This window comes from Corvus kubaryi, unplaced genomic scaffold (assembly GCF_017639235.1).
Source record: "Corvus kubaryi isolate FWS band 111438036 unplaced genomic scaffold, C.kubaryi_AGA036_p1.0 37398, whole genome shotgun sequence".
NCBI classification, from domain to species: Eukaryota; Metazoa; Chordata; class Aves; order Passeriformes; family Corvidae; genus Corvus; species Corvus kubaryi.
The window spans coordinates 52,463,813-52,490,074 of NW_024581137.1; the positions used below are offsets into that span (position 1 = coordinate 52,463,813).

General features: G+C 39.8%; 1 protein-coding gene across 1 annotated transcript; it reads right to left on the reverse strand.

Moving 5' to 3' along the window:
• Positions 1 to 310: 310 nt before the first annotated feature.
• Positions 311 to 26,262, reverse strand: ACTR3B (actin related protein 3B). The gene is made up of 12 exons (XM_042043516.1): positions 26,120 to 26,262; positions 18,659 to 18,714; positions 16,749 to 16,873; positions 15,711 to 15,821; positions 15,257 to 15,352; positions 14,995 to 15,102; positions 13,590 to 13,733; positions 12,819 to 12,992; positions 10,246 to 10,338; positions 2,327 to 2,452; positions 1,845 to 1,928; positions 311 to 1,259 (listed from the first exon to the last, which is right to left on the reverse strand). Exons 1-12 carry the CDS (start codon positions 26,161 to 26,163, stop codon positions 1,164 to 1,166), a joined length of 1,257 nt encoding a protein of 418 aa, XP_041899450.1. The 5' UTR covers positions 26,164 to 26,262; the 3' UTR covers positions 311 to 1,163.

Consider the following 26,262-nt stretch of genomic DNA (forward strand, 5'->3'; position numbering starts at 1 on the left):
TGTTAAGATTTAAGCCATAGAACAAAAGCTGTGCCCATAACACAAAAACATGCACCCACAACAAGGTAGTTAAGCCCCGGAACAGGATGCCCAGGTGTTCAGGAACCTCCATGCACAGAAACTTGACTGGCCCTGAGCAAACAGAGGTGATTTTGAAGTGAGCCCTGCACTACACAAGAGTCTGGACCAGAAATCTCCAGAGGTCCCTTCACATTCAGTGTATGTGATCCCACAGACACTGACATATAAATGCCAAACCAACCTCATGAGATGAAGTGGGGGAGTAAATCAGGACAACCACAAACACTAATAAAGATGTTAACAGCTTTTATTTCACTGGTGCAAGGCCCATGTGTCATCCACCACTCACCAACAGCAAAACAAAACATTATCTCCTAAAAAACAGTTTCAGAAAATTCAAAACAAAGTAACAGTGTCTATAATAAATTTCGTACAATACTGTAAATCACTTTGTATCATCCAAACATGAACAGATCAGTTTCTATCATAAATGGCTTATTATTTTCCCCCCAAAAATATTGGGGGGGCACAACTCCAATACATGCCTCACACCTGGAACTGCATAACACCACTCCATGACATTGATAGCTGTTCGTGCTTAGAACTAGGCATCAATTCACCCTAGCAATATCATAAAATACAAAATGGTATGAAAACCTACATTTACAAAGTACTGTCCCAATCCTGCAATCTATTCCATTTGGGTAGGTACCCGTATCCATTCCAACTCTCCTAAAGGCAATGTGGTATTTAGTGCTCCATTGCTAAAGGTTTGATTGCAAACTCAGGGCACAAGTGGGAAAGGTTTAAATCTTTCCACAAGCAGTAAAACACTGCCTTATTCTTCTAGATTCAGTTTCAGTAGTATTTGCACAACCCCCTAAACCGAGACTTACCTATTTTCAATACCTCACATTTAGGAAGAAAGAAGGAAAGGCTCTGAGTAGTCAGCAGAGAAATGGCTCATACTGAAATGACTTGGGGCTGTAAGCTGTGCTTTAGTGCACCATGGTGATCCAAATGCCTCAGAGTTAACCACATCTTGCTTCAGTATTTACAGTATCTGCTGCTTTCCTCTGCACTGCATGAGTTTCTTCAACAGCACAGTATCTATCAGAGATCTTACTTCCATTGGGTGAACATTATGACATGACTCCAAAAACGGGATTGTGACGACAAATACTAGGGCCATACTCTTCATAGTCCTTCTTGGTGTGACACACTTGGAAAAACTCTGGCTATAAAAATATAAAACAAATCCCCCCAAAAGCATAAGAACATAAGTAGAAAAAACCAACAAATATGTAACATCTTAACATTTCTGTAGATTGCAGCTTTATGACATAGTATTACATTTTGAAATATAATAAAATGAGAAATTAGGATATGAATACAACTAATCAAGAGAAGTTTGTCTGGTCATAAGACTGCTTGTAAACACAGCAGTAAGAACTCCCACTTGGCAGACAGCAGTTGCTCCCATTTTCCTGTATTTGCTTCTGTCTTGCATTTAAGACCACTGATTTGGATTTTATATTCCTGAAGTCCTAACTGATCTCTAGTGCTGACTTCAGGAATAAAGGCACTATATTGCAACTATCATATAAAAAAATACATCAGAATTATGTCAACTCATGATATCCTTACTCAAGCTCCCATTTGTCCTGTCCAAGTTTTACTGAGATAAAACTTGGGTAAGGATTCCAGAATGTGACATAGTTTAGGCTGTCACAATGAAAAAGTTTAAAACTTAGTAGTCAGATCAAACACACCCAGAACTCAAAATGCAATAAAAATTAAGAACAACTTTGATAAAGACTTACTGTTGAAGCCAGCATGGAACCTCCAAACCAAACTGCATAACGCTGCATGTGATGTGTTATCACTTGAACTTCCACTGGTTTGGGCTAAGGAAAAAAGTTCATATTTAGCTGGTTTTTCAAACTTAACATGGTCAGAACCAGACACCTTCAACCCTCCATTCACATTACTATCACACTTATTACTCAGATATGTTCCCCCTAGGAGACCAAGTCATAGAACTCTTCATGGTAACTGTGATGAAGGACACAAATCCCTCTTGCCTACTGCTCACACATCTCCTAGAAGGAAAACCAGAACTGCTTACAGTAATTTTAAGATTCCTATAAAGAGATGTCATACACTGCAAGGCTACCAGCGCATTTAACAACACATAAACATATCCTACTGACTTTACAATGTGTTTTCACTAGCGAGGTGAAAACTTTGAACTTAAGTTTCTGTCACTAGTCATGTAATTAACACACTTGAAACGCTTGCTTACTTTTATCCGACCACCGCTGAGTTCCTCACTAAGCCGCAATCTTGCATCCACCACTCTCTTCAAATCCCTTTGCAGTCGTCGTCCAAAGTCCCTGAACATTGTGGACCCTCCTGAGAGGACCACATTCTGTGCAGAAATTAAAGACACGTTCTGTAAATCTGTCTTCAACCAAGTTTCCCACCAGCCAACACTGCAGAGGTGACTATTTGGATCTCAGCATCATTGGGAAGCTGACAAGGAGGGCAGAACACCTTAAGCATCCCCCAATTCATAGGAGGTTCATGGCTCCCCTACTTTTCTCCTTTAAATACATTTATGTAGAATGGGTTATTACAAAACAGGATTCCATTAGAACCATGAACTATTACCCTACAAGTGCAGAGCAGCAGAAGCAAGACACTACTTCAAGAAGTTTCCCTGAGAATGTTCACAGCATGCAGTTTTAGCCTTGACAATAAAAAGGCTCAAGTCTCATCATATTACATAGCTACAAAATTATCTGAATCTTTTTTTTTTTTTAATTTCCAGAGTTCTTCAAAAAGACACCACACCTTCACAGAGAACTGCAGAACAGAGGAAGGTATGATACCTCTTCCCTTGTTTGTCTGGTACTACTTACTTTTCCAAGCAGAATCAAACGCTTCTTAGCTGGACTTGTACTTGGGATTCTAAACAGGCATTTTAGGACTTCCCATCCCTAATTCTGATAACCTTGCAGCATCACAGACTAATGCAGAAGCCATTTCAAAGGCAGGGGATTCAGAACAGGACCCCTAAAGCATAACATCAGACAGGATCTCTAGAAGTTAACACTGCAAAAATGCAACTCATGATCAGAAAAAAGAACTCCATATGACTAAATTGCACATGTGCCTCTGCACAGTGCTGCAACTACAACCCCAAGTGCCAATTAGCACTTTCTAAAACCACTCACATGCCTCTGACACATGTCTACAAGGAACTTGGATCAGGAGTTCATCACACACAGGTCTAAGGATTCTCCCTCAGTAACATTTTTTGACATTGCAGACCAAGACTGTGCACATGAAGAAAGAATCCCTGACCCACTGTTTTCAGCCTGCACATGGATCTGAAGAGTCAAAGACATGCATAGTAAGTGTTCACATTTGCAGGGTGCAGAAGTACTTGGATTTTAAGCAACAGATAACCAGGGAAGTCTTGTTTGTACCTTGGAAAGGGAGGAGAAAGCTGTTTGTTTATTCATGAGAAAAAAAATCCCTGCACATCATAAAAACCATTACAAGTAGAAAAAACTCATTTCTTCACAGCTTCAGATTATCTACAGTATAAAAGAATGCATAACAAGGCAGGTGTGCTTTAAAGAAAAAAGCACAAGTCCCCATAACGTTACTGAAACATTTCCAAAAGGAAAAGAGGACAGAGAAGAGGAAAGGAGCCAGAAATCACAGCTGGTCCTAAAGTTAAAGCAGGAGGGAGGATTCTCCCTACTCCCCCCACACATAAGAACATCTCTTCCCCTGCATCAAAGTGGTCATGCACTCCACTTGGGAAAAGGAAATTGCTAATGGGCAAAAAAAGACAACAACCAACCTGAGTGATGAAATAGCAATTAAAAAGATGCCATCAGAAAATATTGCCTGGAGATAATGAAGCTGGCAAAGAATGTGAAAGCAATAATTCTATTCAAAGCAAATTAAATTTCAAGCATACTCCATAAAGTGGACAATGCTACCAGTAAAAACAGATTCCAAAATAATCCCAGGAATAATTTTTCAAATACATGCAAGACCAATTCATACAAGTACAGAGTTAGCAGTATCACTGGGAGGATCCTTCCACTCAGTTACCATTCCAGGGTTAGAGGATAAGAAGTTACATCTTCTTCAAATTATGATTATTCAAGTGCTTCTACACACTGAAATGAGTTCAACAATAACACTGCCCAAGAAGAACAGAAGCACCAAGGCACAAATGTTGAACAGATGAATCACCTCATTATCACATATCTGGACCAGCCAGGCTAAGCAAAATTCTGGATGTTAAGTAACTAGGCAACACCAACTGCCTTTAGAAGATGGTTAATTATACAGTTACAGTTCCCCCTGCTCCCCGGACTTCTTGTCAGTGCCAGACCAAATCCATGCTAACTCTTTAGTCAAGACTTTTGATATACAGCCTTCCATAAGTTCTAAACTCAGCAAGTCAGACTTCTGCAAGGTCAGAAGCCAGGTACTCCTCACTTACAATGAAAGCAGAATCCACATTCATTCCCCAGCCCTCAAATACCACACCCACCACTTACAAAGGATACAGTAACAGTGAGAAAAGATGGGCACATTAAAAAAAAACAAAAACGAACCCCAAAAAACAACCAAGGGAGCACCACCCACCTCACCTCTCAAACGTATTCGCTAGAATAAATCTGAGTAATTCCAGTAACTGCTTAACAAAAATCATAAAAATGAAGCATGCTAAATATGACTGTGGAGAAAGCTTACTAGAAATGTTTGGGTTTTCAGCCTGTCAGGGAATCCTCTGACCTCCCAGAAAAAGACATCAAAGAAGTTAGGCTTTAAGTATCTGTTTCCAGCTGATTCCTTTAAAGAAGACTTCTTCTGATCTTACTCTGCTCAAACACACTTCAGCTGGTTTAACAGCTCCGAGCAGCCCCATGTTTCTCAGCTAACACCAATTATCATACCTACTGATGGAAAGAACCTCCAGCTGGTTTTCACTTTTATAGCTAACTGGCTGCACATTTAAGTTGTTTTGAAATAATGTGTTCCCTTAACAGAGAGGGATGAAGCCCTTCCACACACCTGAAAAAGTTCACTGCAACAAGCAAATAAATGAAAGTGGCCTGTTTCTGGAAGTAGACCAGGAGAGTGGATGCCAATCACAGAATCATTAAGGGTGGAAAAGACCTCTAAGGTCATCGAGATCATCTCAGACAGGTGGCAAGAAATTTCCCCCTTCTCATCAGCACCTTTTGCTTCTCTTGCGAACTCTGTGGTACTGAGTTTCTCCTCGTACCATTTCTGGTATTATGCCTGTACAATGTAACGCTGCAGAGACATGAAATTACCCAACAAAGCAACCCAGCTCGTACAACAGAAATCTCTGACTAAATCAAGCTCACATAAAATCCCGAAGAGTGAAACTAGCTCCTGAAGAACTCAGCACTACCAAACACAAGGTGCTGAATTGGTTTGTGCATCTTCACACTGCACTGTGGTGTGAGCACACTCTCAGCTGGACACATCAGACTTTGCAGCACCAAGCTGAAAAGCATCCCCTGCTTTTCTGGCAAGTAAGAACAACACATCCCATTTTCCCTTCTTTCCAACTGACAGCCTGAATTAAAAGTTAACATGACACAACCAGACCACCTGACACATGTAATTAGATCAATATATGACTGTTAATAAAAATTATTATGGGCAAAACCAGGAAGGTTCGCAAGCTGAAGCCAAGCACTTCCTTAGCAAGTGAATCAATTAACCTGCATGTTTCTGTTAATTTGGTTAAAACAGGGCACTATTTGCCAACATGGTATGGAAAGTATAAGAATAAATACTGTTCATACCAAACAACAAATATAATACAAAGAAGTGAATTTATTGTGAGAAACACTACTTTTCAAATACATTTACTTCTAATGATAAAGAAACCATTTCTTTTTCCTTAAAATCATGATTTTTAACATTCATTTCACATTTCAAGTAATAGCAAGAGATTTCAGCATGACTTATGGTTGTGCCATTCTGCAGAAATATGCCTCAACTTCAAAAGAAACCAGAAAACCTTGCAGATGCACTGAGCCATTGTTAAACCAACTAGGAGGAGTAATCTTATAAATTTATTTACAGCTGTGATAGGAATAAGCAGGGCTTCTCCTCAGTGCTCCTGTGCTGCACTGACAGAGTTAAGCACCTGGGGCTTCCACTTGACCACCACAAGGATGCAGCAGGAATGCCATTCCTTTCCCATGTCCTGTCATGGTGCCAGCAGATCCCGTGGACTGGTAGCCTCTCCACCCTTCCCAAACCCCCCGAGCCTCCCCACTCTGCTCTGGGTCAGTAACAGAGAATTTCTGTGGTGCTGGAGCACAGATCAGCAAAGCCAGTCGAACAGTGCCATCTACCCACCACACTGTGCAGCTGGAGCTGCTCTCACACCAAGTGTTTCTATTTATCGGCAACTGAAGTCAGAAGTGGTAACAGGGGGTTTTTACCACCCTGTTAACCTCCTGGACCTCTCCAGTCTTTGAGGATGGGCTCTTGTGAGTTGGGCAGTTTAACCTGCTGAGTGAACACTGACACAAGTGCAGTCCAAGTCTTAATTGCACCAATGGGCTCAACTATTTCACTAAGTTCTCATTTTGAGAGAATCCACAACAGCTGCACACCCAGCTAAAAAGTCACCCTCTCTAAGGAAAAGAGCCAATATTGTCAAAACCCTCTCTCCGTGCACCTGCATTTCCGTGGAAAACCTGCATAATTCATCAACAATATAACACCACACTGGCCAGCATCCTACAGTCCCCGCCTCATACAGTGTTTTCAACTTGAGAAGTTGGCTTGAAAGGTTAAGGATGTTGTCATTTGATTCAGCATGATCTGAATCATGAATACTTAAACATGCTTGGTATCGAATGGCCACAGGTTATGGGATCTTGTGGAACCACACAGAAGTTGACTTCAGCTGTGGGATGGATTTTTGGGGGTGCACCTCCCCCCCACCCCAGCCCCCACTGGGATCTGAGAAAGCTCATTAGGCCTCAACCCTGACAAACTGCACTTGGACTAAGTCCTTCTTGAGCTTAAGAGAAACACTGTCTGTTCCCAGGTGTTTAGTGAGAACCTGTTTTTTAACAAACAGCCTTGCAAACTTACTTTCCTTGCCTGAATAACAACTCAAGTGAAATAATACTTCTGTTATTGAACTTTCAAAGAAACTTACCAACTCAAATTGTGGCCAGGATTGAAAACTACCATAATTAAAGCCCACTCTCTACTGATCCTGTGAACAGCAGTCGAAACTGAGATCCTTTTGAGCTCCCAATTCCCAGAAAGTAAGGGGCTCCTGTGTATGTCTCAAACACCAATAATCAGATGGCTGTGCAGCCAACCAAGGTCTGTTGGTAATAACAGACAAGAACTGCTGGTAACAACAGGGACTAATGCTATTAACACACTGTGAGGAAGAAAAGGATTTGGCTGGAGAAGAGGGGCAAGGCAGATATAGGGCATTTGTCCATGAGAAAGAACCACAACGCAGTACAAGGAACGAGAGGGAGGAAGTGGGCATGGACTACAGGGTGGGATTACTACCACCGAAGGGCCCTAAAGCCCTCCAACCCATTTTCAGAAAGGCTTGAAAGAAAAGACTGCACATGGTAACTAATTTACATGGAAAGCAAGAAACCTATTTGGGGCAGAGAAACCTGTCCATAAAAAGGCACCCCCACCCCAAGCCTTGGGGGTGCCCCCAAGACCCTGGATATGTCATTGGACAGACTGATGCAGCTGGATTGATGCTGAAACCAGGACTGGTGCTCCCTTTTGCTTTCTCTCTTTAATTCCTCTTTTCCTTTTCACTCTACACCCTGATGCCTTAGGTTTTAACTTTTATATTTTTCAAATTCTGTACTGCTTAGTGTGTAACTCTGAAGTTTCTTGTAGCCTGCTCTCTCATGATAGGTAGACATAACAAATCCTCTGTGGGCCTGCTCTTCAAGGACACCCTGACCGTCCTAGGCCCAAAAAGTATAAACCAAAGAGCCTCTAAAGGGGGCAAGCTGAGGGAAATTACATAATTAAACTGAAGCTTTAATTGGAGAATTAACCCTGATATGCAAATGAACCAAACCTATAAAAGTGTGAAGAACTCGTGACCTGTCATCCATCCCGGGGTCCATCGTGGCAATGGCCTCTGGCCCTCAGGGGGCACCTTTGAAGGCCTTTCCAATAAATACCTGCCTTATTCCCTTACTCCTGTCTAGTCTCTGTTTCTAGGAGGCCTCTCAAGGCATCAACCATTTACCCAAAACCTGCTGCTGTGTGCTTATATAGTAGGTCAGAAACTAACAGACCAATTTCCATGCCAAGTGTGTAATTTATTAATAAAACTTTCAGAGCCTCTGACTTTTGTCATTCCTTTTGACCAATGAGCATTTATGAATCTTAGATGCTTTCCTCCCCTTAAGAGTCACAGATCTGGCTACAGAAGTCTTATCTAGGTTCTGCTGGCCCAAACACGAGGTAAGATAACTGGCCTTGTGAGAGAGATGTTGATGAGATTAGGAAACAGAGATATTGCCAATAAAACTCAGAAATACCACAGGACATCAAAAGATGGGTTGTGGAACAATGATTCAAAGGCTGCATACCACATAAAGTCTGCAAGAAGGATATTAGGTACTTGGGTATTTTCTGCAGGAACACTAAGGAAGAATCCAAATACATTTGATGGAAACTCAGCTCCAAAGCACAGGGCCTTGGCTGGCCACCACTCAGCACCATGGGCAAGTGCTGAAACTGATAAACCTCAGAGAGAAAGTACGAGTGGAGTATTTCTGCATCCATACACTGTTTTAAACAATGAGAACAAGAGATGCTTGTCCCTTTAAAGCGACCTTGCTTAAAGAAGATAGCAACTATCACCACTAATAGCTGCTGATATTTCTCAGTACACTCAACAGGCAATTGTGAAACATTATTTTAATTAACCAAGTATAATTATAAACAGAAAAAGGAAAAACAAAGTCTCAATCAATGCCAAGCCAAGGGAAAGTTATTTGTCTGCTGATTATGATGAGGCAAAAGTAGCAACCTCAAATTTTAAACACCACTTTCTAAGTCAGTACCAAGCCCTACCCTAACAAGCAAAGAAGCTGTTGCTGAGAGGAAGCTTTGGTCTTTCAGGTAAAAAGCAGACCCTAAACACAACCACATATTAAGGGGCTTCTAAAGCCTTCTGCTACCTAAGCTTGAAGCCACTGAAGACATCTACAGTCACAAATGAGCCTGTAAAGTAGTTTAACTATCCCTTTTGTCCTGCTCCACAGATCTGCTCTGGAGAGCTGCATCTTGTTCTACATTACAGGGAGTGTTTACCAGGCAAAGAGAAGGGACTGCAAAATTTTAGTAGTTACAAATTACCCTGAGACATGACTTAGGTGGAAGTTAATGCTCATTCTAACAGGTGAGGAACGCTACCACCTTTTACATGAGCAGGCAAATCTCTGTGTGCTATTGCTTTATGCTGTTACTTCGAAAATGGTACTGCTCCTGCTCAAGCAGAAAACTGGGAACCATGGGATGTGCTGCCAATACAGAGCTTGACATGGACTATGCATGTCAGTACCTTACTTTTCACTCCTTAAAAATCAGGGACTGCAAATACTCTGGACTACAGCCTAGGCAGGTTTAAGGTGGCCTAACTGTTGTCTCCTGAAATATTTTCAGTTTTCATGTACATTATAAGTGATTCAACACCGACTAAAACTGCAGACAATGGGCAGGTAAAAGACAAGGCTATGAAAAAAACCAATTTGAAATCCCTACTTAATAAAGCAGGGGAAGGAGGGGAGTGAGAGGGGTAAGATCACAGTATAACCCTTAAAATGGGCAAACCAAAGTGGTCAATGCACAAGAATTCACATTACAAATGTCAGATACAAATAACATCCCTGTGCCTCAGCTCCTCAGGGACAATACTTATATACATATCAAGCCTTTACAGATAATTTTCTTTCAAAACTAAAAACCAGCAAATATTTAGTGGCATTCAGAAGTGGCACTTCATTTAATTTCTCTACAAAGTTCACATTTCTCATCATGGAGGATGTGGTATCCATGTATAGGTTTCTGATCATGATGCTGGTATTTAGTCTTTAAATAAATAACATGAATCTTGCCAGAGAAAGGCCATACCTTATATAATGGACGCCGGACATCAATGGGACAGTTCTGTATAACTTCATCAACTACATCCGAAATGGATTCCATGAAATCAGGGTTAGCAAACTAAAATGAAACAGAACAGGCATTAGATTTTTCATCCAAAGAACAGAGGGGAAAAAAAAGGCAGAAATAAGACTGTGGAGAGATTTTATAATAGGGGACAAGTGGGAGTTTCAAGTCTTGCTCACCACTTATTCTACATTAAAACAATCACTTCTCTACAAAGGAAACAAGAATTTCTTTTTCTGCTGAGAAACTCAGATTCTCTTCCTTGGTCAGAAATTCACTGTTTACAGTTTATGCACTATGGGCCTTTTATTGCCTGTGACATGAGTTTGAGCTCTCCTGCAATATTAAACATACTATTACTATGCACTGTGGTCCTGCCTTTCCTTTCAAGTGAGATAAAAAATATCAGTGTGCAAATCAGAATGCTTCCCTGTAAAAAAAAAAAAAAAAATTAATGCTTCTAAAATACTCCAGTTAAAATTCCCACCAAAAAGTTAGATTTTTTTTCCCCAAGCCCAGGAAGTATCTAATGTTCAAAAAAGCATAAATAGTCTACAGTTTTGAGTGAAAGCCCCCACCAATGTCAATGCAACCATCAATAGAGTGCTAATGTGAATTTCGGCATTTATGAATACTAGAGAGTCAAGAGTTGCTAATGCTAGAAAACATTTTAGTGGCATTTTTCCACTTAAAACTTAAGCTTTAAAGAAAAGAACTGATAATAGCCCACATTTTTTTCCTTTCAGAGATTAAACTCTGAAAAATTACATTAATTACCAGTATATAATAATATATTATTCTGGATATATTATAAGCTTTTCCAAAGGGGTAGAAGTACATGGGATTTACATTCAAAGCAAGATGAGGTATCTACCTGGATGAACAAATAACAACAGTCAAACATAACAAGCATACACTGAACCGAGAGAAAATTAGCAAAGGAAGTTGGCTTGGAGCTCAGAAGCCCTAAGGATGATGGGGGCACTCCCCAAGAATTCAAGCTAACCTCCACAGTAAGAATTAATCATGCAAGAAGCAAAACCATGAAGCCACATAAACCAAAAGAGAAGCAAGCAGCCGTGCTGCTGCACACAGAGTTTTCATCTGAATGAGCTACAGCCTGAAAACTCCTGAGTTCTCCACAAAGATATTGATAAAACAGCAGGGAAAAAGAAATAAGTAGAAGTGAGAGGCAGGGTATAACATCATCCCAGAACAGGAGCAAGAGAACTGAATGTAAAATTGCAGTCTACTAGCTAATACAATATGGCTGGAGAATGGCAAATAAAATATCTAATTTAAAAAGTGGAGAAATAATCTGGATAACCACAAACCCCAAGACCTAACTTCAGGAGTAGTAAAGACTTCAGGACAAGTTCTGTAAACTGAAAATAGGAAAACATTACAAGACAGCTTTACTGAAGGCAGCTTTTACTTAGCTAAGCTGATACCCTTTCAAGTGAGGAGTTAATGAAACACAACAAGAAATTCTCTTTGGATGCTGTATACATCATCTACTATGTTTTTCTTGTCTAGGAAGTCAGTTCAGGTTCAGGTGTTTTTTTCAATACAGAGTAAAGAAACTATCAAGAAATGAAATACCTGGAAATTGGTCCTTCATCCTGTTCCCAACAGTCTTTTCAGAGACTTATGGAAAGAGGAGCTCTTAAAATGATGTCTGACATGGGATTCAATGCTTCTCTGTTAAATCACATGGGTAAACAGCAGGGAAGAAAAACTATTTAACCCAGAGATTAAATATTGGCAAGAGATCAGATGGCTACAAACTGACCACAGAAGATTAAAGCAGGAATTTAGACAAAAGGTGACAGAGAGAAGTTTTTTAATATTCTTAAATAGGAGGAGGGTAGGAAAACGGAAACCTCACCAGTGTTAATGTAGATTTCAATAGAAGTTTTTAACAGTATTACAGACTATGAGTGCCTGCATCAATTCAACCAAGTGTGCAGGAATGGAGAGGACTGTATTAAAACTTGACTCCTTCCTCTCCACAATATCCTGAAACTCACTCAAACTGAATTACCAAAAATCAGACAGATGAGGTACAGTAATCTTTCCCAAAATTGTACATCCTACTTATGACCACACCAACAGAGATTTCAATGGACTTTCTTCAAGAATGAATTTATCATCCATGCATTATAAACTGATTCAGTATCAAAAGTCTGCATCCAATATTTAAAATATCATCAACGCAATGCTGAGTAGCGCCCAAAGGGATTGGCAGCAAAGTATAAAGGAAGACTTGTTTAAACTGACACTGAAAGAAAGAGGAAAATACTACATAAAAACTGTGAATTCAAACAACTTCTTCTCAAGTTCAGAGTGCCTTTAAAGGAACAGAACAAGATGTTTTAAACATCAGCCTGGACATCAGAGAAACACTTCTCTGCTGTGCTGAAGTCACCTGTGAGCGCACCTTGTTCAGGAGACTCACTGGCCCCTCACTGCCACGGGATGGCGCCCAGGCACCGGGAATGGCACAACTTAGCACAGCTATTCCCTGTTCTTACCTCGGGATGAAAGAAGATTTCGGGTCCGAGGAACCTCTCGTAACCCACATCGATAACAAACTTGGTTTTGTTGATGGCGTTGATGCCCGTGTACTGTTTGATCCACTTGCGAGAGTCTCCGTCGTACTTGGCAAATTCCTTCACTATGTCGGGGCAAATGTAACAGTATTTCTCCTGTTAAGAAACACCATGGATTAAAAAGAGCTGAAATAATTAGTACACTGGTGAATTAAAGTGCAACACAATCAAAAAAGGAAACTGTGGGCATTTTTACAGATGGAGCTACTCGAGGGACTTTCTCACCGACATGACTACTGAAGCCTCAACCCCACAAGACAAAGCACGAGCCCCATTTGCTTCCAAAGGGCTGCACATGCTGACTCAGCTACATTTGCCTCTCCCAAAATGAAAACATCACCAACAGCAGGTCTGGGACAATAAAGAAGTTCAAGGGCAAGCTTTCACTGCAAGATCAGACCCACACAATCACTCTACTTTTTAAAAATTCTATTACAAAGCAAATTTTAAACAACTCCTAAGTTTAAATGCTGATTTCATCTGCAGAACATACTCCAAACAGTCTAGCATGAATATTTTCTTCCTCTTCCTCTTACCCCCACACTTGATTGGATAAACCACCAGAAGCTGGTGTAATTATAATACACTGCCTACATTTGCTTTTTTAAGAGAGCCACTGGCAACTTGCTAGAGCCAAAAAATTAGCTCACGGAGATTTATTATATATGTATTAAGAGATAAAGGAGGGTGTACCTTTATGGCTTTTGCTGTCTCCAGAGATTGTTCAGGAGGAATTCCTACCTCCCTTTCCCTTAGAAGCTGTTGAATAAAGTAAGTAATATCTCTACCTGCAATAGGAATATGTTTGATGCAACTTCCAATTACATAGCCTTCTGCCTATGTAGGAGGAGAGGAAAAAACATATTTAAGGGGAAAACTTACTGTGTATCAATAACTAACATTCATTTTTATAATACTCTGATTTTCTATTAAAAGTAAAATCTTTAAACTGTAAAATCACTCTAAAAATGTGCACCCCTACTGCAAAGTGGGGATCATTTTTATTTAAAGACCTTGATTACCACATAGAAACAGGTAAGGACTATCCAATAGATACACAAGTGATAACTGGTCTTGTACGGATTAGTCAGATAAGATGATTCCTTTAAGGCATCATCAGAAAAGCAAACATAATAAACAGACTACCTGTGTTCTCTTTGAGAGTGAAAAATGAGTAGAAAAACATATAAAATTTATTAAGTTTCTCAGACACGAAAAAATAAGTAGTATCTAACAATAAGCAGAACAAAAATTAAAAAAACTACTTGCCGAATTTTTTTTTTAGGATGCATTTACTCAAAACACTGGTATTGCTGAGCCACATTATTTCACCCATTCCTTTTTTTACACTTTTCAGAGTTTCACACAGTAAATGCTGTTTGTTCACAGCACTGCCCATGCAATAAAAATACTGAGAAGACCAGGCTAACACCAATGCAAGATGAAGTTAAAGGGAATCAAATCTTCATTTCCAAAATACCTGATCATTCAAGGACACTGTATGGTTCAAAACCACACAAAACTACATCAACAGATGTCAGTATGCACAGATAGCTCTGTATTTTTAACATCCTCACATAATTAAACTGATGAGATCAACCATGTACCTGAACAGGTATTTATACAAGTTTATAGTTGTTTCCACACAAGCAGAGTGGAAACAACAATATATAATACATCATATAAAAAGCACACATTACCAGATATATTAAACAACCAAAAAACAGGATGTAAAAAAAGTTAGGACGTTTCTTGTCAGACACTGGTGGCATGCAGGAGACATAAACCCATGAAAATTATTGATACTAAAGAGAATTGAGGCATCACAGCAATAGAAAGTAGGGTTTTACACAGAAATAGCCTTTTAAAAGATGGTTTGATGGTTCCTGACTGTGACCTTCCTGTAGTCTGCAAGCTAAATTATTATATAATAAAGTTCACATAACGAAATACATACTTTTTCAAGGAAAAAAGTCCCAAACACCACAAAAAATTGTAAAATAAGGTTTCATTTGACACCTCTTATTTCAATCTGTCATAAACAAACCATGTCCTTGTACAAACCACTGCTGATTTCAAAGTGCATCCTACTACTCACCACGGGGATTACATGGGTCACTCCATCACCACTATCGATGACAATTCCAGTCAGAGTCCGCTCCCCGACCTGCCGTGACGTCCAGGAGGCAGCTAAGGCCAACACTGCCTACAGCACACAGAGTTTATATTTAGAAGCAGGCAGAGTGTGCTAATTTACACTCTCAAAAAATACTGTTTCAAACATTTTAGACACATGCCTACAAAAGGCCAAAACACTGCAGTTATATTGTACTTTAGAAGAACACATTCACTTTGTTCACCTGCACAGCAATGTAAAGTCCTGGGATATTAAATGATTCAAACATGATTTCTGCAAGATATTCTCTGTTTTCTGGTGTGTTCAGTGGAGGCTCTGTCTGCAAAAACAAAGAGTTTTGGAAAAGCACCTCAATAGGATCCTGCCTTGATTAGCTTGGTATGGTAATCAAACTTTTAAAGTCCTCAGTGCACTCAAAATAGAAAATTTCAAACAGAATTTAGACAGTGTTTGAAGCTTTTCAAAAGCAGCAGCTGACCTGCAGTAGCCTGCATCACAAAACTAACAGAATGTAGTTATAATGCAGCTTTAAAGATTCGTTTTCTCTTCCCACCCCAAACCCTCTCACAGCCGAAATAAGACATACAGAGAAAAATCCTCCAGCAGAGCTACTTGTGCTTGGAATGGCATTTGGTTTTCCTCTTAAAAACTTTCCTTACCAGATCTTATTAACTCACCATTAAAAAATAGTGATCCTCAGGCTCAGCTCGAAGGTACTTAAAAATGACCTGCTCCATGAACCTCTCCATGAGATCCCAGTCTTCAACAATACCATGTCGGATAGGCCACTGCAACAGGAAAACTTGTCAACACTGGATCATGCAAGGACAAATAAACCCAGGAACAGTCCAACACCTCATCTCACATGTATCTTATCAAACCCTCCATCCTGACTTTAATTTAGAGGCACAATTCAAAGTTAGCTCCTGCTCCCACATACTTCAAAGCCAAATTCTACCTTGCAGGACTAGCAGCCAGAATCCAGACTATTCCTGTAAGTCTGTTGCAGAACTGTGTTTTAAGGTCTTTTTGTATAAATTTTATCATTTATAAAGTTGAGAATTGTACTTGGCTTCAGTATGCCTTTCCATATTATAAAAAGAAATAAAGACCATATAGGCTATATATTTTTCAACAAAAATTTCTGGCAGGGATGAGGTTTACCTTTAGTTCAATATTAAGAACACAGCTGACATTTAAGTAACACAGAAGGATGTATAAAATATTATTTTTTCCACATAGTTCATAAGCCAGTAACGCTTTGTAAGTACAGGAAGTCCTTTACTAGGGTATGGAAAATATGATTCACAGAACAGCAGCACTGAAGACAGCCCTTCACAAAACAATTGTGACATTCCCTGAAGCAAAAGTATCCAACACATTTCCCAGTTCGTATGTTAAAAGGGTACACTTTTAGCAAGAATTTAAATATTCAGTGTATATCACTATTTTAATAGCTCAGAATTTTGAAAACTGAACAGCTGCACTGTATCAATGAATATTTACACAAACACCAACCACACAAGACAGCACTAGTAAAACAGATATCTAAAAAAGGGTAAAGCCATGAACCAAATCATGCCGTTTTTAAAAAGCAATAAAAATACTTTATAAAAAAGCAAACGTGTTTTGAAGGGCTATCCAAAAGTCCTAGAACATTTTATCATGAAAATGTGAGACTTGAGAAAAGCTGTCTAAGTCTCCTGAATGCTCACCTTTGTAGCATAGGTAGGTTTATCTATGGCTTCATCTCCTATGAAAAAGTCCAGATCATCAACACCTTTCATTACTCTCCTCTGAGCCTGGTCCCCCACTTTGGCTGACTCTCGGATTGCAATACCTTAAAATAAACCCAAAAAACAAATAAAACCAAAAAAATTTAAACAGCTAAATGCCAAGTGATGAATATTTTTTACTTAAGGATTTTTTTCCAGAAATAAAAACTGGGATATAAAAAGTACAAATCATGTAAGGGATCTACTGACAAGACAATATAGCCGAGTTCATTCTTACTCTATCCTGCAGGATTCTGGTCACCCATCCCTCATTAATGCAAATAGTAATTCACAGAAAAAACTGAAAATGCCTTCTGTTACAGACTTCAGCAGAGTGCAGCATTCCAGTAAGCAACACAATTTTACTGAGTTTTAACTCTAGAATAAAGGGGAAGAGCACAGGAGAAGAAGAAAATAAACTGTGTATTCAAAAATAAGTATTGGAGTCATTATCCTGGTTGGTGAGAAAACGGAAAGAGGGAGGGGAGAAATCAATTTGCAGTGCTACAGAGAAATCTTTGGAGACACTTATGCTTCCCATTAGCAGCCTGCAACTACCACTAAAGTTATTAGATGATGGCTGCTGTAGGCAAGAAGATGAGACAGCAAAAATCAAATCTGGGGCAAGCTAAAAATAAAAATGGAATGAAGTACTGCTAAAATGTAACCTTATTTATATAGTTTTTTTAAAATATGTCATAATCAGGATCTAAATAACATACAGCAGAAAATGCAGAGTAGGCATGCATCATCCACAAATACTACTAGCACCAAAAAATGACTCACAGGCAAACGATTCTTTTGGAAAAACATCTACACCCCAACAGGTTTACAGCTGTATAAAACAGGATTTATAGAAAATTCACAGGAAATCCCTACTATCCCACTTCTTTAACATAAGACATTTAAATCTTTACCAGTAGTTTAGGTTTGGAATTTTACAATCCTTAAAATAGTGAGACTGTACTGCAGCTACAGCTGGTGAAGAACACGTGCCCTCTTCACTTCTTCAGCCACCAATTACCTTTATAATTTCCTTATCTTTATGCTTTCTACCCTGAGTAGCTACAAGGTAGTCTAGATGCATTAATAAGTAGTTAATTGGCAAAGTTTACAAAAAGTAAAAAGCAGTGTTTAACATAAATGGATGTAACATGCCATTATAGATATAAATACACAGTCAGTGCTACTATTTCTAAATATATATAGCATTTCAGAGAAACTATTAAGATGTCAATTAAAATCAAGAACACCAGAAAAGTATAACATTTTAAACAAGTTTAACACACAAAAAAAATTAAAGAGTAAATCTGTTCAACAAAAGCATGGTAAATGTGCAAGAACATTTTAATTGGTAAATACACACTCAAAAGGAACATTTTCTAATAGGAACAACTTTTTTGAATATTACACTGTCTACAGTCCCAGACAATGTAAATAAGGCAGACACCACCTGCACTTTAGTACTTAATTTGATTGGAAGCCTTCCCCAGATTATCCAGGCTGTAACCATGGTGTCAGGTAGACAGGAGGTAAATTGCATTCTGTCTACTCAAGAGTCTGGGCAGAAAAATAATGGAGATAAAAAGGAAATTGGACTGGAGTTCTCTTCATCTTTGTCATAGCAACCAAGAGCTGGTTTAATGAGCAACAGTCCAAGCTAACTGCAAACAAGGAGCTCTGTTTAGCTACACTCTAGCCAAGGATGCTAACACGATGAATATCACTTCCCAGATGGACAAGGGACTACGACAGCTGAGTTGGGAGCTGGAAGCACGTCATTTAATCCTGGAAGTGCTCAGTGACAGCAGTGTATATTACAATTTGGAGGGACAGAAAAATCAACTCACATGATGGGATAATAAACTGAGGTTCTGTATTTCCTGCATAGCCAAGCTTCGTATACCTAGGGGAAAAAAAAAATGAGCACGAGGTCATTAGATGCACTTAGATGCAAAAACATGAAGAAAAAAAATACTTTCAATTCTCTCTACTTCTTAAAGTGAAGATGAAACATGTATCACATGCCATGTCCACATTTTCTGGGTTATGCTTTCAAGTATCATCCTGCTGAGAAGAAAACTCAGAAGTGGTAAATATTTTAGGTGTTAATTTATTTTTCAGACAACTTCAGCTTACAAATTTTGCTAGTGTTATTTTGAACTATCAAATCTGAAAACTCAGCTCTTACTTCTTCCATCCTGTTGACCAGCTATGACAAAGGATAAGCAGGTCACATTCCACCCTTTGGTAAAAACAGGGCCATGCAGATTTTAGTCTTCAGTTACCATGACCAAAGAGGGCCTTAAGACTTTACATATTTCTTTAATATCCTCAAATACAGGAAAAAAAAAAAATAGTACCGTGTCACAAGTACAAACCAGAGCTGAGAACCCGTGTTACAGTTGTGATACAATTCCTTTTCAGGCCTTGAACAAACCACTCATCTCCTCACAGGTAATAGTGTGTGATAAAAGACAAATACTACACCAAAGCAAGCCTGCATTGATGAAATGCATTACAAACAGATAGCAGATGGTACAAAGCATTGATCATTTCTTTCAATATACATATAATATCTATTTTAACAAGTAAAGGATCAAGAGCAAAAACGAAGGGGGAAGAAAAAACGTAAAGGAGTTTCCACATAAAGCCTAAAAATTTCTACACGGTGTTAGTGGCTGCAAGCTACTCCAGGTCTTTAGCAACTAGAAACAATTAACATCCCTGACTGTGAAAAACAGCTCTCTCTCCTAGGGGGAAAAAAAAAAAAAAAAAAGAAAAAACCCCACAACAACAACAAAACCCACTTCAGAAACAGTGTAAAAAAACCCAACCCAACAAAATTGATTGAATGCTTGCCGAGACTGATGTCATTCTTGAATATTGCCATTAGCTTGAAACAGAAGTACAACAGCAGCATGATTTGAGGGAATCAGCATTGTTCACATCACTTTTACACGAAAAACCTAAAGCCATGACATTCTTAAATGAGATCAATCCTACTCTAGGTCGTAAACTGAATTTGAAGTCTTTGTCTGCATCCTATTCTCAATATTTGCAAACAATATTATGCCATGGCCAAAGCAGAGAGTTTGCATCTTCATTAGCAGCTTGAAAAGTAGGTTCCTCTTTACAGAGTATTTGGTATAAAAATACTCATTAAGAATCCCAGTTTTCTTAGATAAAGGAATTAAATCTAAATTGAATTATCAATGACCTTGGAACTTAAATATTTATACTTTCAACATCTCTTCAAAGCTATAGCTTCAATAGACTTCAAACAATAGTTTAAAAACCACTTCCCCCAAGGCTAAAAAGACAAGGAGTGTGTTTTGGAGGCAAGGGTTTGTTGGGTTTTTAATCATCATTATAGACATATGCTTTCAGTCTAATCCAAAGTGTTTATGCACACTTGCTTTGGCTCTCAGAAAAACATAATCAGAATGTTAAATTAGATTGATTGCAAAGAAGGCCATTACTAGTAAAAATTCTTTTTATTATTATTATTGCATAGATTCTTCACATTTTAGAATGAGGCCTACATAGGGAACATTGTTAAGACCTAACAAGCAACAACAGGAGTTCCGCTGGGATGTAAGACCAGTACAGGACACTTCCTCTTATTTCTCTCTCTGAAATGAATCTTGACTAAGAACATAATAAAAACCAAGGAAAACCTTTTTTGGTTTAAAAGACCTAGTTTCAAGACTTAGAAATGACAATTAGGCAGAAACCTCATAAAAAGAGCCCTTCAAGCCTCAGTGAAAAAAACCAAAGACAATGTATACATACACATGCATGCAAATACATATATATACTTTTTAATGCAATTTTTATATATCTGTGTGCATGGATAAATTAAAAGGTTCCTGCAGTCTAACCAGAACTCATTTCTTAAACTAAAGTCTGGCCAAGAGGTGAGTTCAGTTTGCCATCTTTTCCCCCTCAACACACATGCTAAACTCACACCCACTCACAGTATTAAAAAAAGAAACACTCTGTAAAAGTCATTTTGGGCTACCAGTCTGAAAGAGCTTTACCTTCCCTCTCAAGAATGGATCAAATTTCCCTACTAGAGTAACTTGTAAAGTTACCAAACCCCTACAGCTCAGTATTTTACAGATTCATTTTTAAGCTTGGTTAATTCACCTAGTGAAAAAACTACAGGGTAAGTTTATTTCTCAGTATAACGAAAAAAATTCTCTTCAAAGAACTCATCTCACAGAAGGTAACATATGGAAAGATTTCTTTTGCGTGCCATTAATCCATGAAAGACTATGAGAATAACTAAATTCTCAGTTCAATGCTGAAGCAAAGAAGCAGTGAAACAAAACCTGTTAAAGAAAAAAAATCTATTTAGGATCAAACAAGAGACATATTGGAACAAGTAGTCACATTTCAGGTGTTTTGATAAAACCAAATGGAAGGAAAATTCAAATTTCTCCCAAGACCACTGAGAAAGAGAAGGAAGATAGATTATGCAGTTGTGCTGCTCTTTGCTATCCAGGAGCCTCAGGACATGGCAGACTTGGTCCCAGATTTCTGTTTTGCCCAGCAGGACCCAAACTCATTCCACCTCTCAAGGGTACATTAAAGTGTTCGGGTAACCCACTTCCAGGACCTCCTACAGAAAATACTCCCTCTCCTACATGATATTTCAATATTCACTGACCGGAAAGGCTCTGGACTTAAACAGTTACAGAGGCTACCTGGTCTCCAGTCCCTTCGCCAATGAATATTTAAGCATCTAAAACACAGTTTTCTTTCTCCTGGGTTACAGCCTAGCAGACTAATGGTAATACAACATCTTGTGATCTGTAAATTACAGAGACAGCTGTAGCGGAATGTGTAGATAATCAGTATTCCAACTTAATTTCATTAAAAGCAGCAATTTGTTGCCAGTGAGATAGGAACCTACTGGAAACTGGCCAAAATATAGGATACTGCACTAAAAATTAGCAGAAAACTGATCCAATAGAGTAAGGCTATTTCATGCAAGGAGATTTGGAGGACTACTCATTTTTTTTAAATCTCTGGAAATTACACATTACTGAAACAAGCAATTTCTAAAAATAGAAATAGTCTCTTCCATACTGTTTTGCCAGGATGATGAATTCGTACACAAGCCAGTTTCACCAGCTTTTGCATGAGGATTGGTCATCCTAACCCTGTTCTCTTCTGAGGTCCCACCAAGACGGAAAGGTGGAAACCTTACACCAAGAAATAACTCCAAAGATATACAAATGGACTGCACTTAGAAGCAGATGCTGCACCCTTAACCACTTTAGAGAGAAGAGAGATGTTTTGGAAAATTCTTCCCAAAGTATGAGAACCAATCACGAACTCAGGCAGTTGCTTTATCCATCTGAAAACACAAGACATCCAATTTTTCTCTGTACAAGTATGCAAAAGACCAAAGCCCAAATGCACCTATTTTAGTATTTCATCACTCTCTATTGTTTTTTTGGTCCACATCTTTAAAACAATGTGTTACGTTCACACAAAAAAACCCCTCTGAAAAGATAGATATGATGTGATTAAAAATAGCAGAATGCTTTGAGAAAGTCCTGTTAACAAACAAATAGCCTCTGTAAATAGAACACTCTCCCTGACAGCTAAGAGGCTGAATAACCAGGCTACTGCTGCCAGAACACCTGTGATGCCAGGCTGCCATAGCAGACTATTATCATTACTACAAATATGTCTGAGGAACTTGCAACACAAGTTCTTCATGAAGGTTTGGAAAAGCACTTTTGAAATCAAGGGATGAGAATGAAGAAGGGATGAAGGAGAAAATATCAAATAGAAAAAGAATCTATTATGTCTGCACAATTTACCCAAAGAGCACCAGCAGCCACTGTAAGAATAAAGAATACAGCAGAGCCATTGGGTTTCTTGAGGAAGTCTAGCACTTTACAGGACTGAAGCCTGTGATTATAAACAACAGTTAATTAACTCAAGCTCGTTAGACACAGAACAGCAATTACAATAATGCCTGTTCACATGTCCCACATGTGGACAGGAGAGGTAATACTTGGCTAAAGCAACTCATCAGGCATCAGAAATATACTAAGAAAAGGGGAAACAGCGTGTTCTGTCTGAGGCTCCAACTATCTTTAATAGCAACATCATCAAAAAACACCTTAACCTTCAAGTTTTAAGACCCAGTCCAGCTCACTTCTCCCAGAAATCAAGTATTTACCTCTAAACTCATCTGTAAGACTTTGCCAAAGTACTTTTCCTTTACTAAAAAGGAATGGCTTCATTAAAATACACCCAAACCAGAAGCACTCCTCAGTGTCTGCAAATACATTGAAGAGAGGTATTTTAAGATATCTTCGTTTTGCTCACCCACCTACTACTGTTCTGATGTCCCACAGCTAAATGCCAACTAATAAAACTAGTTATGAAGTTTAAAGCTACTTAAAACAGCAACACAGAAAGACTTGGTAGGCCTAAGAAACTAAAAATAGCATGCCCTTCTCCACAAAAGGAGTGACAGCAATGTGTAAACCGATCACGAGGAGAACCTCATGCAGAGAAAATCAAGATGTAGTGCATCAAAACTGCACTACGTCAAGTCATTTGCAAATACTAATGGAAAAAGATTATAGCAAATCATTAACTCTTTCTGCAACATATGTGAATAAAGAGTGAACAGTTTATGGCAAAGGAAATTCGAGTCATCTATCCAATAGACTAAAGGAATGTTATCCTGTCCTGAAGCAGTATGTTTCTCACTGAAGGTCTGTACCCATTTTCTATACATCTGTTCTTACTTTTTTGGAGGAATTCTGGCATTTTTTTACAGGACTAAGGCCTGTGGTTGCAAATAACAGTAAATTCAGCCAGCTTCCTTATACACAAAACAACAACAAAACCATTCTTTTAACAAACTTCTTAAAATCCCTTACATGAAAAAAAGATAAATTAGTGGCTGGACAGAACACGTCATGCAGTAGCAGAGATTTAAGTAGAAAAGTGTGTTTTATATACACAATGTCCCACAGTGCACATCTGCACATACCTTTTGCTTTCTGCTATGCTCTCTCAAGTTTTTCATCTGAAAGCCCTTTCATGAATAATTTGAATGAACTGTTTGAAGCTTGTAACCCAAAGTAGATCCATTCCAACAATAAGAAGGTTTTCAGCCCACACAGAGGAAAATTCCAGAGACTGCACATCAATGACTCAAGCTACTTCTTCTGGCTGCTTTTGTTCAGACTCATTTCATCCTGAATTCTCCAAGATAACTTATTTCACATTCAGTAGGCACTTTGCTGAAAAGTCTTCCATGTTTGAGTGCCCTACAGCAAAGTCAAGCACAAGTCCCACCAGCAGCGACATCATGCTGTCTCCTATGAATTAAGGTCACTTGGAAGCATTGAAAAACAAACGTGCATGATTTGGGGACTATCCAAACCCTTCCTGAAACAAAACAAGATGGCTGCCCCCCCCCCCCCCCCCAAACCCCATTAGTCTACCCATGCAAGCACTAAACAGATTTTAGAAATTCTACTTCAGTTGTTATTTCTTTGAAAGGACATAAAAAGCAATTTCCCATCCTTATTTATTTTGTGTAACTGTTGGCCAGCAATATCTACTGCTAGTGTAACACTGGAATTACTCCACAAACTGAAAGCCAAGGAGGTCTTCTGCAAAAGGCAGACTTGGCATTTAATGCATTTTCTGGATTTTAGAGTTTATACTGTACCCTTTTCAAAGGCTCCACCTAGACCTCCCATTTCTCTCCAGAACTACCAAGTAGCAGTCCTGTAATATCAACAGACCTGTGGAGAACAAATACTTATAATATCTTCAGAAGAAACCTGAGAAACTACCAAGAAGTATCTAAAGAACAAGCAGAATTATATATAAGGTAGAACCTCATCTCTATTCTACTTCCAAAGTCTCCAGCTGTGAACTCCAGTATTCCCACTGAGGAAACAGAGCTGGTTTCTGGTACGCTAAAGTATAAGCAGAAACAGGCAAAAACTTCTAACACTTTTGTTACAGTTTAATATAGACATATTTCAAAATGTGACACACTTTTTCAGGAGAATGCAATGTGGCACCACAATATTGGAAAGTGCTTCCTGTGGTTACCTAGGATTGGGGTTTCTTGATTTGGTTGGATTAGTCTGGGGTTTGGTTTTTTAAAGATTGTTTAGTTCAGGAGATTTTAAAGATAACTTTCCAAGTATGAAAGAAATTAAAATAGTGTTGCAAATTCCCTGCAGAGGAAAGGCTAAATTAATGCAATCAGTGCCACCAAGTCTGACAAGTAAAGCTACTGCATGAATAGTTACTCAAGGACCGGTGCTTCACTTCTTCTCCTCAGAGCTGTCTGTAACTGTTGGGCCAAAGGAAAGGTATTAATTAGCAAAAGCACACCACAGATTCAGCATTACCTTCATTACAGCTCCCTCTGACACCTCCCCCACTAAGGCACAGCAGGACTGGATGCTGAATGGGTCTTCTCTAGCAGAGAGAGGTAGGACAGTCCCGCTCCTGGAACGCCTCCCAAACACAGCCTCTGCAATTCAGAGTCACTCCTGCCCTCCTCCAAGACTTGAGTTACAAAACTTGTGGTTTGGTTAAGTATGGGATAAATCTCACACTGATCCGAGAAAGGTGAAGGGATGAGCCAATGACCAAGCGCATCACTGGAGTAAGGCAGCCCGCTCCCACCTCAGCTGAAAATGCTAAAATTGGGGACGGCTGGTTTCAAACGGGGAGAGGAAGCAGGAGCCCGCACTGCGAGGGGCCCGGAGGCAGGAGAGCTGTGCTCGCTGGGCTCTGTGCTCACGCACAGCTCCGCACCGCCAGGACTGCGCCCTGCTCGGGCATCTCCGCGAACCTTTCCAGGTATTGTCTCCGGACCGCTCTCAGTGCGGGCTCCTGGCTCCTCTCCCCGTCTGAAACCAGCCGTCCCCAATTTTAGCACTTGCATCATGCAATACTTCAAAGCCAGAGGACACAAACAAAAACGGGTCCCGAGAGGCGAAAAAGGCACACAGAAACACACACGGCGGGGACACAGCACGGCTGCCCCGCTCCGCGCTCCGGCGGGATGGAAGGGCAAAAGGGGGAGAAGGAGGACGAGAGGGATGGGCACCAGCCCGCTGAAGGCCGGAGCGGAGGGAAGCCCTCGGCAAGCCGAGAAGGCACCGGGACACACGACAGGAGCGCGGCCCCGTGCGAGGAGCGCTCGCCGGCAGCGGGAGGCGGCGGAGGGGCGCGGCGCGGAGACACCCCCCCGTCCCCAGCACGGGGACCGGCAGCCGGTCCCCCCTGCCCGCACTCACCCGGTGCCGCCGTCGATCACGCAGGGCGGCAGGCAGCTCGCCATGCTGCGGGGCCGGCAGTGCGGGCCCTACGCCACCATCCAGGCGGCCACCGGCTCCCCCGGCACGGGCTCCATGCGGGCGGGCCCCCAGCGGCCGCCGCC

Bases quoted from the DNA above. Each gene is read 5' to 3' on its own strand.
- ACTR3B (XM_042043516.1), bottom strand. From the start codon at position 26,163: ATGGCGAGCTGCCTGCCGCCCTGCGTGATCGACGGCGGCACCGG. The intron at 18,715-26,119 runs GTGAGTGCGGGC...TTTTTCCCCTAG, and splicing joins GTGATCGACGGCGGCACCGG to GTATACGAAGCTTGGCTATG. The intron at 1,260-1,844 runs GTAAGTCTTTAT...ATATTTTTATAG, and splicing joins GTTCCATGCTGGCTTCAACA to CCAGAGTTTTTCCAAGTGTG.